The 14,078-nt window shown below is 43.5% G+C and overlaps 1 protein-coding gene across 1 annotated transcript in view; it reads right to left on the bottom strand.

The window, feature by feature from the left end:
* LOC146319663 (A disintegrin and metalloproteinase with thrombospondin motifs 2-like) overlaps positions 1–14,078 on the bottom strand; it is a 33,409-nt gene that overhangs the window by 9,406 nt on the left and 9,925 nt on the right. Inside the window, exons 4-15 of the mRNA XM_084730227.1 lie at positions 13,140–13,246; positions 12,962–13,045; positions 11,179–11,262; positions 10,403–10,556; positions 9,753–9,858; positions 9,296–9,439; positions 8,687–8,819; positions 4,905–5,018; positions 3,686–3,831; positions 3,520–3,609; positions 2,721–2,803; positions 775–908 (exon numbers count right to left, since the gene is read on the bottom strand). Coding sequence (XP_084586353.1) covers positions 775–908; positions 2,721–2,803; positions 3,520–3,609; positions 3,686–3,831; positions 4,905–5,018; positions 8,687–8,819; positions 9,296–9,439; positions 9,753–9,858; positions 10,403–10,556; positions 11,179–11,262; positions 12,962–13,045; positions 13,140–13,246 — 1,379 coding nt within the window. The remainder of the gene's footprint in view (positions 1–774; positions 909–2,720; positions 2,804–3,519; positions 3,610–3,685; positions 3,832–4,904; positions 5,019–8,686; positions 8,820–9,295; positions 9,440–9,752; positions 9,859–10,402; positions 10,557–11,178; positions 11,263–12,961; positions 13,046–13,139; positions 13,247–14,078) is intronic.

Genomic DNA, 14,078 nt, shown 5'->3' with positions numbered 1-14,078 from the left:
CCTGATACCTGAACTTTGCATATCAGCTGATACTGAATAATGATCCAATACCCGAGTGTGAGGGTCTGAAACAGGGTCCGTGCTCTCGTTCTCACTGATACCTGATCCAGAATTTTAGCCTGAATCAGATATAACCTGGGGTGGAAGTAACTCATTATATATACTTTGTACTTTTACTGAAGTATTGTTCTAACACAAGTTATTTTACTTGTAATTGAGTAATGTTATAGTCATGTAACAGTACTTGTACTTGAGTACACATGTTTAGTGCTCTTTCCACCACTGGATATAACATCTGGCAGTCATTGAACTGCAGTTACAGATGTTTTAATGTCTGTACTGGTCAGTAACGGCTCACATTTTACTCGTTTGACCTGCTGCATGTTTTTTAAATTGAAAGCAACGATGTGGCTGTGAGTTTTGTGGCGTTGAGCTGCAGTGAACAGGATGAAAAAGGAGAATAACTGCTGATGTAGTTAACACTGCAGATTCAGAGCAGGATCAAAGTGTCTGTTTGAGTGATTTTTAATACAAACTGTTCATGTCCAGCTGTGTCTGTATCTGTGTGTCTGTTATAATGTACTATACTACTAGATACATAAAACATGGTAATATAAAACAAAATGTTAAAAAATAACAAAATGAATAAAATTCACTGATTATAGACAGAGACTGTAAACATGTTATGGTGTCATTTACATATTACATTTCTGTACAGTTTAATACAGTTTTACTTTTTGTACAAACAAAGAAGTTGAGAAACTAAATAAAGACCTCACACTCTCCTCGGACGCACACGCTGTAGGCATCACTGTAGGAACACTTCGTCCCATCATGCACCATTCTGTTCATAGAAACCACAGCGCCTGTTTCCTTCGACTGACAGTACACACGACAGCGCTCATCAGCTGCAAACACACAGAAAAATCATGATGCATGACAGCCTTAATACCAAATAAACACTGTTATATTATACATCACAACCAGAGCTACTTAAGGTGGAACATTTAAGGTGGAACATGAAGAATTTAAAAAGATGGAAATCAAAATATTTTCAGAGTTTAAGGAGTTAAAGGGAGGAGAGGCCACAAGTTTCCTTCCAATAACAGATTCCTGACTGATGACTTTAACATGTGAACACACACTCACACACACACACACACACACATACACACACACACATACACACACACACACATACACACACACACATACACACACACACACACACACACATACACACACTCACACACACACACACACACACACACACACATACACACACACACACACACACACACACACACATACACACACACACATACACACACACACACACACACACACACACACACACATACACACACACACACACACACACACTCACACTCACACACACACACACACACACACACACACACACACACATACACACACACACATTAAAACACTCACAGACCAGGGAAGAAACTTAATCTAATCTTTAAGGTTGGAAAAAATGTGTGTGTGTGTGTGTGTGAGTGTGAGTGTGTGTGTGAGTGTGTGTGTGTGTGTGATTTAAGGCATATGTGTATATATTTACAGTCATTCTGTATGTGTGTATTTACGGTCAGGGTGTATTAGTGTGTGTATTATACTGTGTGTATTTACGGTCAGGGTGTATTAGTGTGTGTATTATACTGTGTGTATTTACGGTCAGGGTGTATTAGTGTGTGTATTATACTGTGTGTATTTACGGTCAGGGTGTAGTAGTGTGTGTATTATACTGTGTGTATTTACGGTCAGGGTGTATTAGTGTGTGTATTATACTGTGTGTATTTACGGTCAGGGTGTAGTAGTGTGTGTATTATACTGTGTATATTTACGGTCAGGGTGTAGTACTGTGTGTATTATACTGTGTGTATTTACGGTCAGGGTGTATTATACTGTGTGTATTTACGGTCAGGGTGTAGTAGTGTGTGTATTATACTGTGTATATTTACGGTCAGGGTGTAGTACTGTGTGTATTATACTGTGTATATTTACGGTCAGGGTGTAGTAGTGTGTGTATTATACTGTGTATATTTACGGTCAGGGTGTAGTAGTGTGTGTATTATACTGTGTGTATTTATGGTCAGGGTGTATTATACTGTGTATATTTACGGTCAGGGTGTAGTACTGTGTGTATTATACTGTGTATATTTACGGTCAGGGTGTAGTAGTGTGTGTATTATACTGTGTATATTTACGGTCAGGGTGTAGTAGTGTGTGTATTATACTGTGTGTATTTATGGTCAGGGTGTATTATACTGTGTATATTTACGGTCAGGGTGTAGTACTGTGTGTATTATACTGTGTATATTTACGGTCAGGGTGTAGTACTGTGTGTATTATACTGTGTATATTTACAGTCAGGGTGTAGTACTGTGTGTATTATACTGTGTGTATTTACGGTCAGGGTGTATTATACTGTGTATATTTACAGTCAGGGTGTAGTACTGTGTGTATTATACTGTGTGTATTTACGGTCAGGGTGTAGTAGTGTGTGTATTATACTGTGTGTATTTACGGTCAGGGTGTAGTAGTGTGTGTATTATACTGTGTGTATTTACGGTCAGGGTGTAGTAGTGTGTGTATTATACTGTGTGTATTTACGGTCAGGGTGTAGTACTGTGTGTATTATACTGTGTATATTTACGGTCAGGGTGTAGTACTGTGTGTATTATACTGTGTGTATTTACGGTCAGGGTGTTGGTACGGCAGCCAGTGATGTTTCTGTCCTTCATGTTCATAAAATGGATTCCAGACTTTACACTGTTCCTCCCTGAAAGACAAAAACAACCAACCATAATGCACCACACATTTTCAATGGGAGACAGGTCTGGACTGCAGGTCCAGGTCTGGACTGCAGGTCCAGGTCAGTCTAGGACCTGAACTCTTTTACTATGAAGACACGCTGTTGGAACACGTCCACAATGTGTCTCAGCATCGTCTCTCTGGAATAATCAGGGACGTCTCTGAAGAAGACATGCAGCACATGTCGCTCCAAATACCTGTATGAACCTTTCAGCATCAACGGAGGCTGTGTCAGTTACCCATGATGCACTGGGCACGAAATAAGATGAAAATTATATAAAAGTTGTAACAAGTTAGAATTACCTGAGACCAAACTTATGTGAAAGATGAAAATGAAGTACATATCTGGACCTATTTTTCCACTAATTAATTAGCTGTTTGGTCCATAAAATGTCAGAAAATGTTGATCCAAGTCCAAGATGATGTCCTCAAATGTCTTGGCTGAATTTGACTTTTGTTGTCACCTGTCACCAACTCACCTGTTTACCTGTGAAATGTTCAAACAGGTGTTTTTTGAACGTGTTCTACAACTTTCACAGTCATTTGTTGCTCCTGTCACAACAGAATGACTGTATATTTACAAAAACAATAAAGTTTATCAGTTTGAACATTAAATATCTTGTCTTTGTGCTGGATTCATTTGAGTACAAGTCAAAAAAGTAGAACAGAACAGAAGAAACGCACCTGAAGTCCGTCAGTGGTGGACACTCCTCTTGGCTGCACAGCTGGAACTCATAGCTGTTTCCAAAGCAGGTGCGCCCCCCGTTGGCTGGACTGAGAACAACAACAGGTTAGTCTCTGATTGGTGGGTCTGATGTGTGACATCACAGATGATTGACAGCTCACTCACGCTGGGTTGTCGCAGCGCCTGGCCCGAAACCTGACCCCGCCCCCGCAGGTCCTGGAACAGCTGCCGAACGGACTCCATGTTGCCCAGCCACCATCTTGTCTCAGCATATCAGGAGTCAACTTCATGCAGAAACCCTTAAAACAGTGCTGCAACGAGAGACGGTTACCATGGAGACATGGGGAAGTTCAGCACAGAGATGGATTCAGGGCATAGTTAGCCTAGCTTAGCATAAAGAGCAGGTGTTATATTCAGTAATCTCAATTTAGCATGGTAGCATGCTAACAGTAGCTAAATAGCAGACAAAGTACAGCCGAGGCTGATGGGAATCACATCAGTCCTGCAGATATCTGGTCATAAACCAAAGTATTGGACACATTCAGATGTTGACCTGGTGATGGCGCTAAATTACAAATTAGAGGATCAACAAAGATATTACAAATTCCGCTTCATTCAGGTCGGCCCTCCCTAGTTACTGTTGCTATGTCTGTCAGGCGTTCAGTTCTCACACTGCACATGTGCAGTTTACAGTTTAGTTCACTGTGCAGATTTCATATTTTTGATCCGTCAGAGAAATAAACAGAAGCAACTTCTCATGTTTGGTGACTCTTGGCAGCAGATTTCACTGCTGTTGGCTGAGTCCATCTCCAGCTGACTTTTTAATGTTCCCATCTGACATACAGTATTTTAAAATGCGAATCCTGTAAAGGCTCTGGGATGTAATAATGCTAACACGCTGAAGACAAAGTTACAACCCAGCTACCACTGGTTGGACAGTGAAAAACATCACATATATAACAGAGGACAGAAAGCTTATGTACAGCAGACCTAGAGATGGTCACCCAATCAGACCAGCCAGACCACCATCACCACAGGAAGAGAGGCGGGGTTGGTGCTAAGCTAACCCGGCCTAGAGCTCAGATAGCGAGCCAGAGAGCCCACATCTTCCCCCTCAAGCCCCTACAGACCTGATCTGAGTGTGATGCAGTGCAGCTAACACGTGTTTATCTGAAGCTAGCATTACTAAAGCTAGGAAGCTAGTTAGCTACACATGCTAATTTTGGTATCAAACACAAGATTGTCTGGAGCTTAAGCCTACTGCATCTCTGAAGCTCACTGTGTTGTGAGATTAGTTTTTTCTTTGAACTGCTGACATCAGAAGAACCTGCTGAAGTCAGATCTGGACACCCAGTCTGGGACAAATCAAACTCCCTGTCCTCACCTTCCCTGGTCCACACTTTGTCCCGTCGAGTGGTGGACCTTTCTTGGTCTTACAGTAGAACGGGTTGCTGTACTCGCTGCACCACAGCTGTTTGCAGGGGTCGAGGGTTGTGTACTGGAGACAAACACACATGAACAAAGATATTATATTAAAATACCTGAAATAAATGAGAAACATCAGCAGCAAACACAGACAGCGAGACAAACTAAAGTTCACTCGAACTGCAGGAGCAGAAAGTGGAAATTTGTTTTAAATCTTCATAAAACCTCAGATTCTTCAGGCTGAGCCAAAATGAAAACAATAAAGACCAAACAGAGCGAAATGGATCAGTTGAACACAAACAGGATAATCACAGACCTGAGAGAGGAAACTCAAACAGTATAATAATTATATCATCATGTTGAAATGTTGGAAACTCCCAGAACACACACGTCATCAGATTAAAGACTCCTGATACGTTTGATCTGATGTGTTCGTGTTAATCGTCCTCCAGAGGAAGTGTTCTGTGTGATGTCATCAAACGTTCCTCAGTTAACATCCTGAACAGATGTGCTGTTGGCCTAGAACCCAAAAACACATCAGCAGGTCACATCTGCACACAGCAGCCGCACTCAAACACATGAGAAAACCTTTAACTCCTGTGTTCACTCTCAAACTGAGACTGAAAATCTTTCTTCAAATTGATTCTTGACTTGTATCCTCCCTGTAGTTATTGAGTTTATTCATATATGTTGCAGTCCAATTATTTAGTTTCTTTAAATATGTGATAAAATGACCAGCAATCTTACAGTTCACTCCAAAATTAAAACTCCACATTTCTCCTCTTCCTTGTGGAGCTGTTTATCCATTCAGATAGTTTTACAGTGAGTCACAGAGTTTTGGAGATATTGGTTGTAGAGATGTCTGACTCCTCTGCAGTAATGTCTTTTTGCAGAAATAATCAAGATAATCAAGAGCTTGTTCTGAGCAGTTTTATGCATGAACTACTTTCTGTCTACCAAACAACACCCGCCAACCGAACTGCTGTGAAAGGAAACATGCATCTGTGCTCATAAGAGCGTAGGATGTAAACATTAATGGCGTCGTCCTCGGCTGAGCTGTTAGCATCACTGAGCTAGTTGGTGCAGTCGTGCAACTGGTGGGTGACGTTTAGTAGAAAGTAAATGAAAACGGGTAGAAGTCGAGGCTTAAGCGTTGATTCTGATGTTTCATACAGCTGTGAGTTTTTGTGTTCCTACACCTGATTGAAACCATTGATTGATTATAAATCCTGTTTGTCCCAGGAGTTTGAGAATTATGGCTCTATTGATCCAGTTTACAGTTAATGAGAAAAGACTGCAGGGAAAGAGCTGTTTCCTTTATTACCTAATAGTATCCAACAGAGTTATTCAAAAATATATCAAATATAAAAAGCTTTAAAATTGACCAAGTTATTGGCATAAGTGTGTTTTTAGAGACAGGACTGTCAGGCGGCCATTTTGCGTCCATCTCGAAAGCGTTGGTCTCCAAAATGTAATCAGTTCATGTTCCTGTTATAGAGTGTTAGCACACAAGATTTGGTGCAAATCTGTCCACCTGTTCAAAAGTTATCATCAAAAATCTGTGATGGACGGACTCATGGACTCATGGACTCATGGATCATGGACTCATGGACTCATGGACTCACGGACTCACGGACTCACGGATCATGGACTCATGGACTCATGGACTCACGGACTCACGGACTCATGGATCATGGACTCACGGACTCACGGACTCATGGATCATGGACTCATGGACTCATGGATCATGGACTCACGGACTCACGGACTCACGGATCATGGACTCACGGACTCACGGACTCACGGACTCATGGATCATGGACTCATGGACTCATGGACTCACGGACTCACGGACTCACGGACTCATGGATCATGGACTCATGGACTCATGGATCATGGACTCACGGACTCACGGACTCATGGATCATGGACTCATGGACTCATGGACTCACGGACTCACGGACTCATGGATCATGGACTCACGGACTCATGGATCATGGACTCACGGACTCACGGACTCACGGACTCATGGACTCATGGATCATGGACTCATGGACTCATGGACTCACGGACTCACGGATCATGGACTCATGGACTCATGGACTCACGGACTCACGGACTCATGGATCATGGACTCACGGACTCACGGACTCATGGATCATGGACTCATGGACTCATGGATCATGGACTCACGGACTCACGGACTCACGGATCATGGACTCACGGACTCACGGACTCATGGATCATGGACTCACGGACTCACGGACTCACGGACTCATGGACTCACGGACTCATGGACTCATGGACTCACGAACTCCCGTACGGCCGGACAAGCGGAGAACAGTGTGTCTCTGGCCCGACGCCTTCAGCAGGTGGAGGCATAATAACAGGCAGACCTAACCGATGTCTCCATCCAGATGGATAAACACCTCTACAGGGAAGAGGATTGGTTTTGGAGTGAACTGTCCCTTTAAAGAATATGAGGGACAGGACTGTCCCCAGTGTCTGAAGCACTGTTTGCCATAGAAACAATGTGCAACAACTGCAACGAGGGTCAGAGGGTACAGACAGACAGACAGACTGACAGGCTGACAGACAGGCTGACAGACAGACAGACAGACAGACGGACAGACAGGCTGACAGACAGGCTGACAGACAGACAGACAGACAGGCTGACAGACAGACAGACAGACAGACAGGCTGACAGACAGACAGGCTGATAGACAGACAGACAGACAGGCTGACAGACAGACCGACAGACAGGCTGACAGACAGACAGGCTTACAGACAGACAGACCGACAGACAGACAGACAGGCTGACAGACAGACAGACAGACAGACAGACCGACAGACAGACAGACAGACAGACAGACAGGCTGACAGACAGGCTGACAGACAGACAGACCGACAGACAGACAGACAGACAGACAGGCTGACAGACAGACAGACAGACAGACAGACAGGCTGACAGACAGACAGACAGACAGGCTGACAGACAGGTTGACAGACAGACAGACAGACAGGCTGACAGACAGACCGACAGACAGGCTGACAGACAGACAGATAGGCTGACAGACAGACAGACAGACCGACAGACAGACAGACAGACAGACAGACAGGCTGACAGACAGGCTGACAGACAGACCAACAGACAGACAGACCAACAGACAGACAGACAGACAGACCAACAGACAGACAGACCGACAGACAGACAGACAGGCTGACAGACAGACAGACAGACAGACAGACAGGCTGACAGACAGACAGACAGACAGACAGACAGACAGGCTGACAGACAGGTTGACAGACAGACAGACAGACAGGCTGACAGACAGACCGACAGACAGGCTGACAGACAGACAGATAGGCTGACAGACAGACAGACAGACAGACCAACAGACAGACAGACAGACCGACAGACAGACCGACAGACAGACAGACAGACAGGCTGACAGACAGGCTGACAGACAGACAGACCGACAGACAGACAGACAGACAGACAGACAGACAGGCTGACAGACAGGCTGACAGACAGACCAACAGACAGACAGACCGACAGACAGACAGACAGGCTGACAGACAGACCGACAGACAGACCAACAGACAGGCTGACAGACAGACAGACAGACCGACAGACAGGCTGACAGACAGACAGACAGACAGACAGACAGACCAACAGACAGACAGACAGGCTGACAGACAGACAGGCTGACAGACAGACAGACAGACAGACAGACATACTGCAGTACAGAGACTGTATCCTGGTCCGAAGTCAAAGCGACACTGTTGGTCCATGGAGTACTGAAAGCCTGGCAGCTGAGGCAAAGGTGGCCAATCATGGTTGAAGGGGTCGTCACGGAGACAGTCATAGGTGCTGCAGAGACAGACAGAGTTCAGTCCGTCTGTTGTTTACAGTCAGTATAGACTCTTATACAGTTCAGAAACAATGAGAAAGCATCACACGCAGTTTGGCAACAGAAGTACGTCAGACTACAACAGCTTGTCAATGTTGCCTGCAAACACACGTAGTTTGGATGGCGTCCTCAGTCCAGTTAACACGTGTAATATCTTGCAGACGTAGAAACCGATGTCTCGATCCCATTTGAATTCTGCACAACTTAACTGGAATATTGATTCTGACAAATCGTAAACGCATCAACCACACATTTTGGTGATTTTGGTGCCGGCAAAACGTTTAATTCAACAATTTGCAGCTTGATAACTCGTCTGGATGATGGAGGTACTTCTGTTGCTGAAATGCATACGCAGCTTTCCAATGACATTGGCTGTAAAAGGGTCTATTCTAGTAGTTGTAGTACTAGTAGTAGTATTAACACTAGTAGTACTGACTCCAAGTATCTGTGCAGCTCCCTCCAGCTGCAGCGGGACCAGTGGTATCGATGGAACGTGGCCTGAACCCTTGGAGACATGATGCTGCCTAAGGGGACATCATCAGCACAGTCATTCGCCTCACCATCGTGCTCCATCCCTAACCTGAAACAGACAGACAGACAGACAGACAGACAGTCAGACAGACAGTCAGACAGACAGACAGACAGACAGAACAAACAGATAGAACAGACAGTGAGTCAAGTCCTGAGGAAAAACAACAGCAAATTCCTTTCAACCACACTGCATTGAAATATTAAAGTATTTATGGTCATGATAAAAGTGAGTCTGTGGTTGTGTCGTCATTGACACCTGGCAGTCCATTACCGTCTCTACTGTCTCTGCAGTTATTTCAACGTACATTCTAAACCCTACAACACATTTGTGTTAAGTTGTAGTGTGTGTTTGTGTTTCTCACACGTGTCCTGTTTCGTGCGCAGCTACGAAGGCTGAGGAGAAGCCGTCCTCAAAGACGAGGACGCAACTCCGATGCAAGTGACACATTCCTGTAACTGGAGCATAACCTGCAGAGAGATCAGGAGGTCAGAGGTCACAGGGGGAAGGTCAGGCAGGTGCTGTTAGCTGCAGTAGTTGTAGTAGTAGTGATAGTACCCTGCATGTTGGAAGGGCCAGACTCCTGCCCTGTCAGGTACATACTTATAGTAGCAGTACTTGTAGTATCAGTTGTAATATGTACAGTGCCATTCAGCATGCCAAAGGGGCTAGACTCTTGTTTGGTCAGGTAGATTGTGTTTGTAGTAGTATTTATAGTATTAGGGGTAGTATTAGCTGTGATATTTGTTGGGCCAAACTCCTACCTGGTCAGGTAGGTAGTGTTAGTAAAAGTATTTGTGGTATTAGTAGTTGTACCCTGCATTGTTAAGGGGCTGAACTCTTGCTTGATCAGGTAGATGGTGTTAGTAGTAAAATTTGAAGTATTAGTAGAGGTATTAGCAGTAGTATTTTTGAAGTATTAGTAGAGGTATTAGCAGTAGTATTTTTGAAGTATTAGTAGAGGTATTAGCAGTAGTATTTTTGAAGTATTAGTAGAGGTATTAGCAGTAGTACCCTGCATGCCGGAGGGGCCGAACTCCTGCCTGGTCAGGTAGATGGTGTGGTCGTGCTGCTCGGCGTGACTCTGCTCCCTCTGCTGGAGGTACGACCATCCACAGACGTTCTCCAAACTCTTCTGTGGGTTCCCCACAGAGATCATCTCCTGGGACTGATGGAGGAGACTTTTTGTAACAGAGAATAAACCTGCAAGTAAACCTGCATTTGTATTTTCAGAATAGTTACTTGGTTTTTTTGTGAGTATGCTCTGTTGCTCTTTTTCTCTTAGAGTTTAGTTCTGTGGAGCACAGCACAGTACCACACTGAATGAACATCCAGAAGTACTTAAAACTTGCCAGCCCACTGGGGATTGGATAATAGTACTGGCCAAAGTTGTGAACCAGAGAGTTGGAAAGAAAGGTGGAAAATACAAACTTTAACCGTTACATGGAATCAGGACTAACAGTATGATCTTGTTTTCCTGTGGCAGTTCAGTCTAAAGGTACACAAAGCTGAACTGTTCTGGGTTACTGAATTAGTTTGAACTCAAAAACAAGTAAGAGATCTCTTAACATCGACTCCTGTCCATCTGTAGTGGGAAGATCCACAAAGCTGTGGATGAGAAAAGCTAAAGTTCACACATTATTTATTGAGAACCTCTGTCCTGACAACATGTGAAACAGACCAATAAAATCTGTCCCTCCTGAATAAGTTATTACAACATCTGGACTTTAGTTCATTTACAGAAAAGTGTCCTGCCAGAACCCTTCAGTAGCTGTGGAACAGTTTAGTACCTTTGATGGAGACAACATGATGATTCTGACCAGAACAACGTTGATGTTGGCGCCCAGAGAGTGATCCTGATAGATCTCATTAACCTGGAACAGACACACAGACAAACATGCTTATTATTATTATTATTATTATTATTATTATTATTATTATTCTTACCTATTCTTATATCTATTCTGTTTTTGGGAAATACAAGAATATGATCTCAAATTTCTACATTTCTTTTCAGAAATCCAGAGGCCTGGGAACTGGATGAATCTGTTCTCTGTCTGGTTCTTCCATTCAGACAAAATTCCATGAGCTTTGGATCCGGTCAGACCAATCACAACCGTTTATTTAATTTGGGTTCTGTTCTTTATGATGATTGATGATCAAGATTCTGTTATTGCATTGCCAAGTTCTCACCACAAATGTTTCCAGAAACATATTTCAGTGTACTGTTTAGCTGTAATACAAGATGCTTTGCCCTGCTTGGAAAGGGACCAAGAACTACTACATCACGTGTTGCATCGCTCTGATTGGTTGTAGGTCTCTCCAGCTGTGTCCAGAAGCATTTTGGACTGGTCACATTGATATCGCCCATTGGAAATGACCACATTACTGATTCTTTGTTATTGAAGCTCAAGCTGCACAAGGTTGCAAAAATCTGTCTGAGTGTATCATCAGATCCTTTTTGAACATCAGGTTGTAGAGGGACATGAAGCTGGCAATCCATCACCAGCCAGTGTGGAGTTGCACCAGGTTGCCTGGGAGGTTGACAGACTGAGTAAATCGTACTTCCTTGATCCTCTTGGTCCTCAGTGAGACATCAGGCCACAATGAGCTCCTCCATCATCCTGTATCATTGGTAGTATGTTGCTCCTCCACCCAGGTTCTCTTTATCTAGCTAGTTTGTCTGTCATAGTTCTGTTGCAGGGATTTTAGTCTCCTAGGATTCCTTTGGTCTGTAGTTTTAGTTCACTTTAGATATTTTTCATGGTGTTTTTTTTCTTTTCTGTCCAAAATTCTTGACTGCATTTCCACCCTTTTTGAGCTGTAACAAGGGTCCACCATCAACAGGTTGTGGATTGTGTTCACCCTGAGATGCTGAAGGATTTGGATGTTGGGTCTCTACATGTGGAGTTGGTGAGAGTGCTCGTGGACTGGCAGATGGTGGTGGTGGACTGTGTCCTGGTGGCTGAACAACTGACCGGCTCTTTCCTTTCACACAGACACTGGAGGGGTCATAAGAGTTTGACCATCTGGTCTATGTCAACCTTGCAGATCTGGAGATGATTCGCTCATCTCTGAGGTCACGTTTCAGTGGCAGTCCACACTTACAGAATATAGAACCAGCCTCATTCCAGTTCACATAACTAATTCTTAAAATTTTGGATAATTCCAACCAAATGTAGATCGTTAGGGACCAGGAAAGTTAAGGTTGAAACAAAACAAAACAAAACAAAACAAAAAGTCAGGTTTTCATTGTGGACCATTGTGGGCATGTCATATTCTATAGGTCGTTGTGCAGAACCTTTTGTTGATAATGATACTTGATTATGATGCTTCTGCTAAAAACTGTTGGGAACGTGGCCTAGTTTACTCCATAACACCAAGGGCCCAAGAATCCTGAACTGAACTGCAGTTTAAGAACCAGAACAAATGTGGTGGAAAAAGGCCTCAAAAGGTAAAACCAGATTCACCAGTACTCATTACTGGCAGTGATGGGAATAACAGCATTAAAATAAACACTGTTACTAAGACAACATCACCTACATAGAATACTAGTTCAAAATCTGTTCTTACTATGTTCATGAGTGTCAGAAGATATTTCTGAATGTGGTCTCGTCCGTGGAAAAGAAGAACAGAATAATCCACTGCCAGTAAAACCTGGAGGAGGAAAAGAGAGCAGGAAGAGAGGTGAAAAAGTTTAGTAAAGTGATCATTAACAGCAGTCAGTTGTTATCTGAAATCGTTCCTTCACCTCAATGTTAAACAGTTCAGCCTCTTCAATGTAGCGCCGCCGTCGAGCTGAGCTGGATTCTGACCACAACACATTCTGGTTCACGTTCAGAGAACCTAAAAGAGGACCTGGGGACACACCGAAAAAAAACATGTCAGTGTTCATGAAAGTCTGGAGTCAAACATGTTTCTGTTTGTTTTACACATATTCAGTCTGCATTCACAAACAAGACGTCATCACTTACTGAAACATCATCATCACATTAGTTTCAGTTTTTGTATGACCTCAACTGAACTTATTGACTCTCAGGTGATTTTAACCCTCATGTACAACTCTAATGACTCTCGGGTGACTCTAACGATTCTCGGGTGACTCTAACGACTCTCGGGTGACTCTAACGACTCTCGGGTGACTCTAACGATTCTCGGGTGACTCTAACGATTCTCGGGTGACTCTAATGACTCTCCGAGGCCAGTGAAGGACTCTCCGAGTCATTAGAGTCTTGAATGACGACTTTCGGGTGACTCTAACGATTCCACAAAATAAAACTTTGTATAAACGTATTCTATGTTTTCTTCCTGTCTCATTGTGTAAACTGAGCATCAGATATTTGCTGACAGAGTGAAAAATGGTCGATCCGAGGACAGATGGACACAAACAGATGTTTGCCTCTGTAGGTGAGTCAGTGAGCAGGAAGCAGAACGAATCTCCAGGTCAAAGTCATTTTACATTTAAGTGCTAACAGACTCAAGGTCACGCTGCAGTGTCACATGTTGGGCCAAAGCTGTGTTTTCATTGGCCAGTGAAGGAAGTGAACATCAGACTGATCATGCTAACGTCCCCTAAAGGCTGTAGGGCATATTGATCTAAAATATATTTCCTTAGTGATTGTTGAGTTAGAGACTGTAGATCCGTGTTTCTCTGCGGTCTGAACAGAGATACAGTCGTTCTGTTCAGAGA

This window comes from Lutjanus erythropterus, chromosome 11, assembly GCF_056507025.1.
Source record: "Lutjanus erythropterus isolate fLutEry1 chromosome 11, fLutEry1.hap2, whole genome shotgun sequence".
NCBI classification, from domain to species: Eukaryota; Metazoa; Chordata; class Actinopteri; order Lutjaniformes; family Lutjanidae; genus Lutjanus; species Lutjanus erythropterus.
This window is presented reverse-complemented; position numbering and strand designations above follow the sequence as displayed.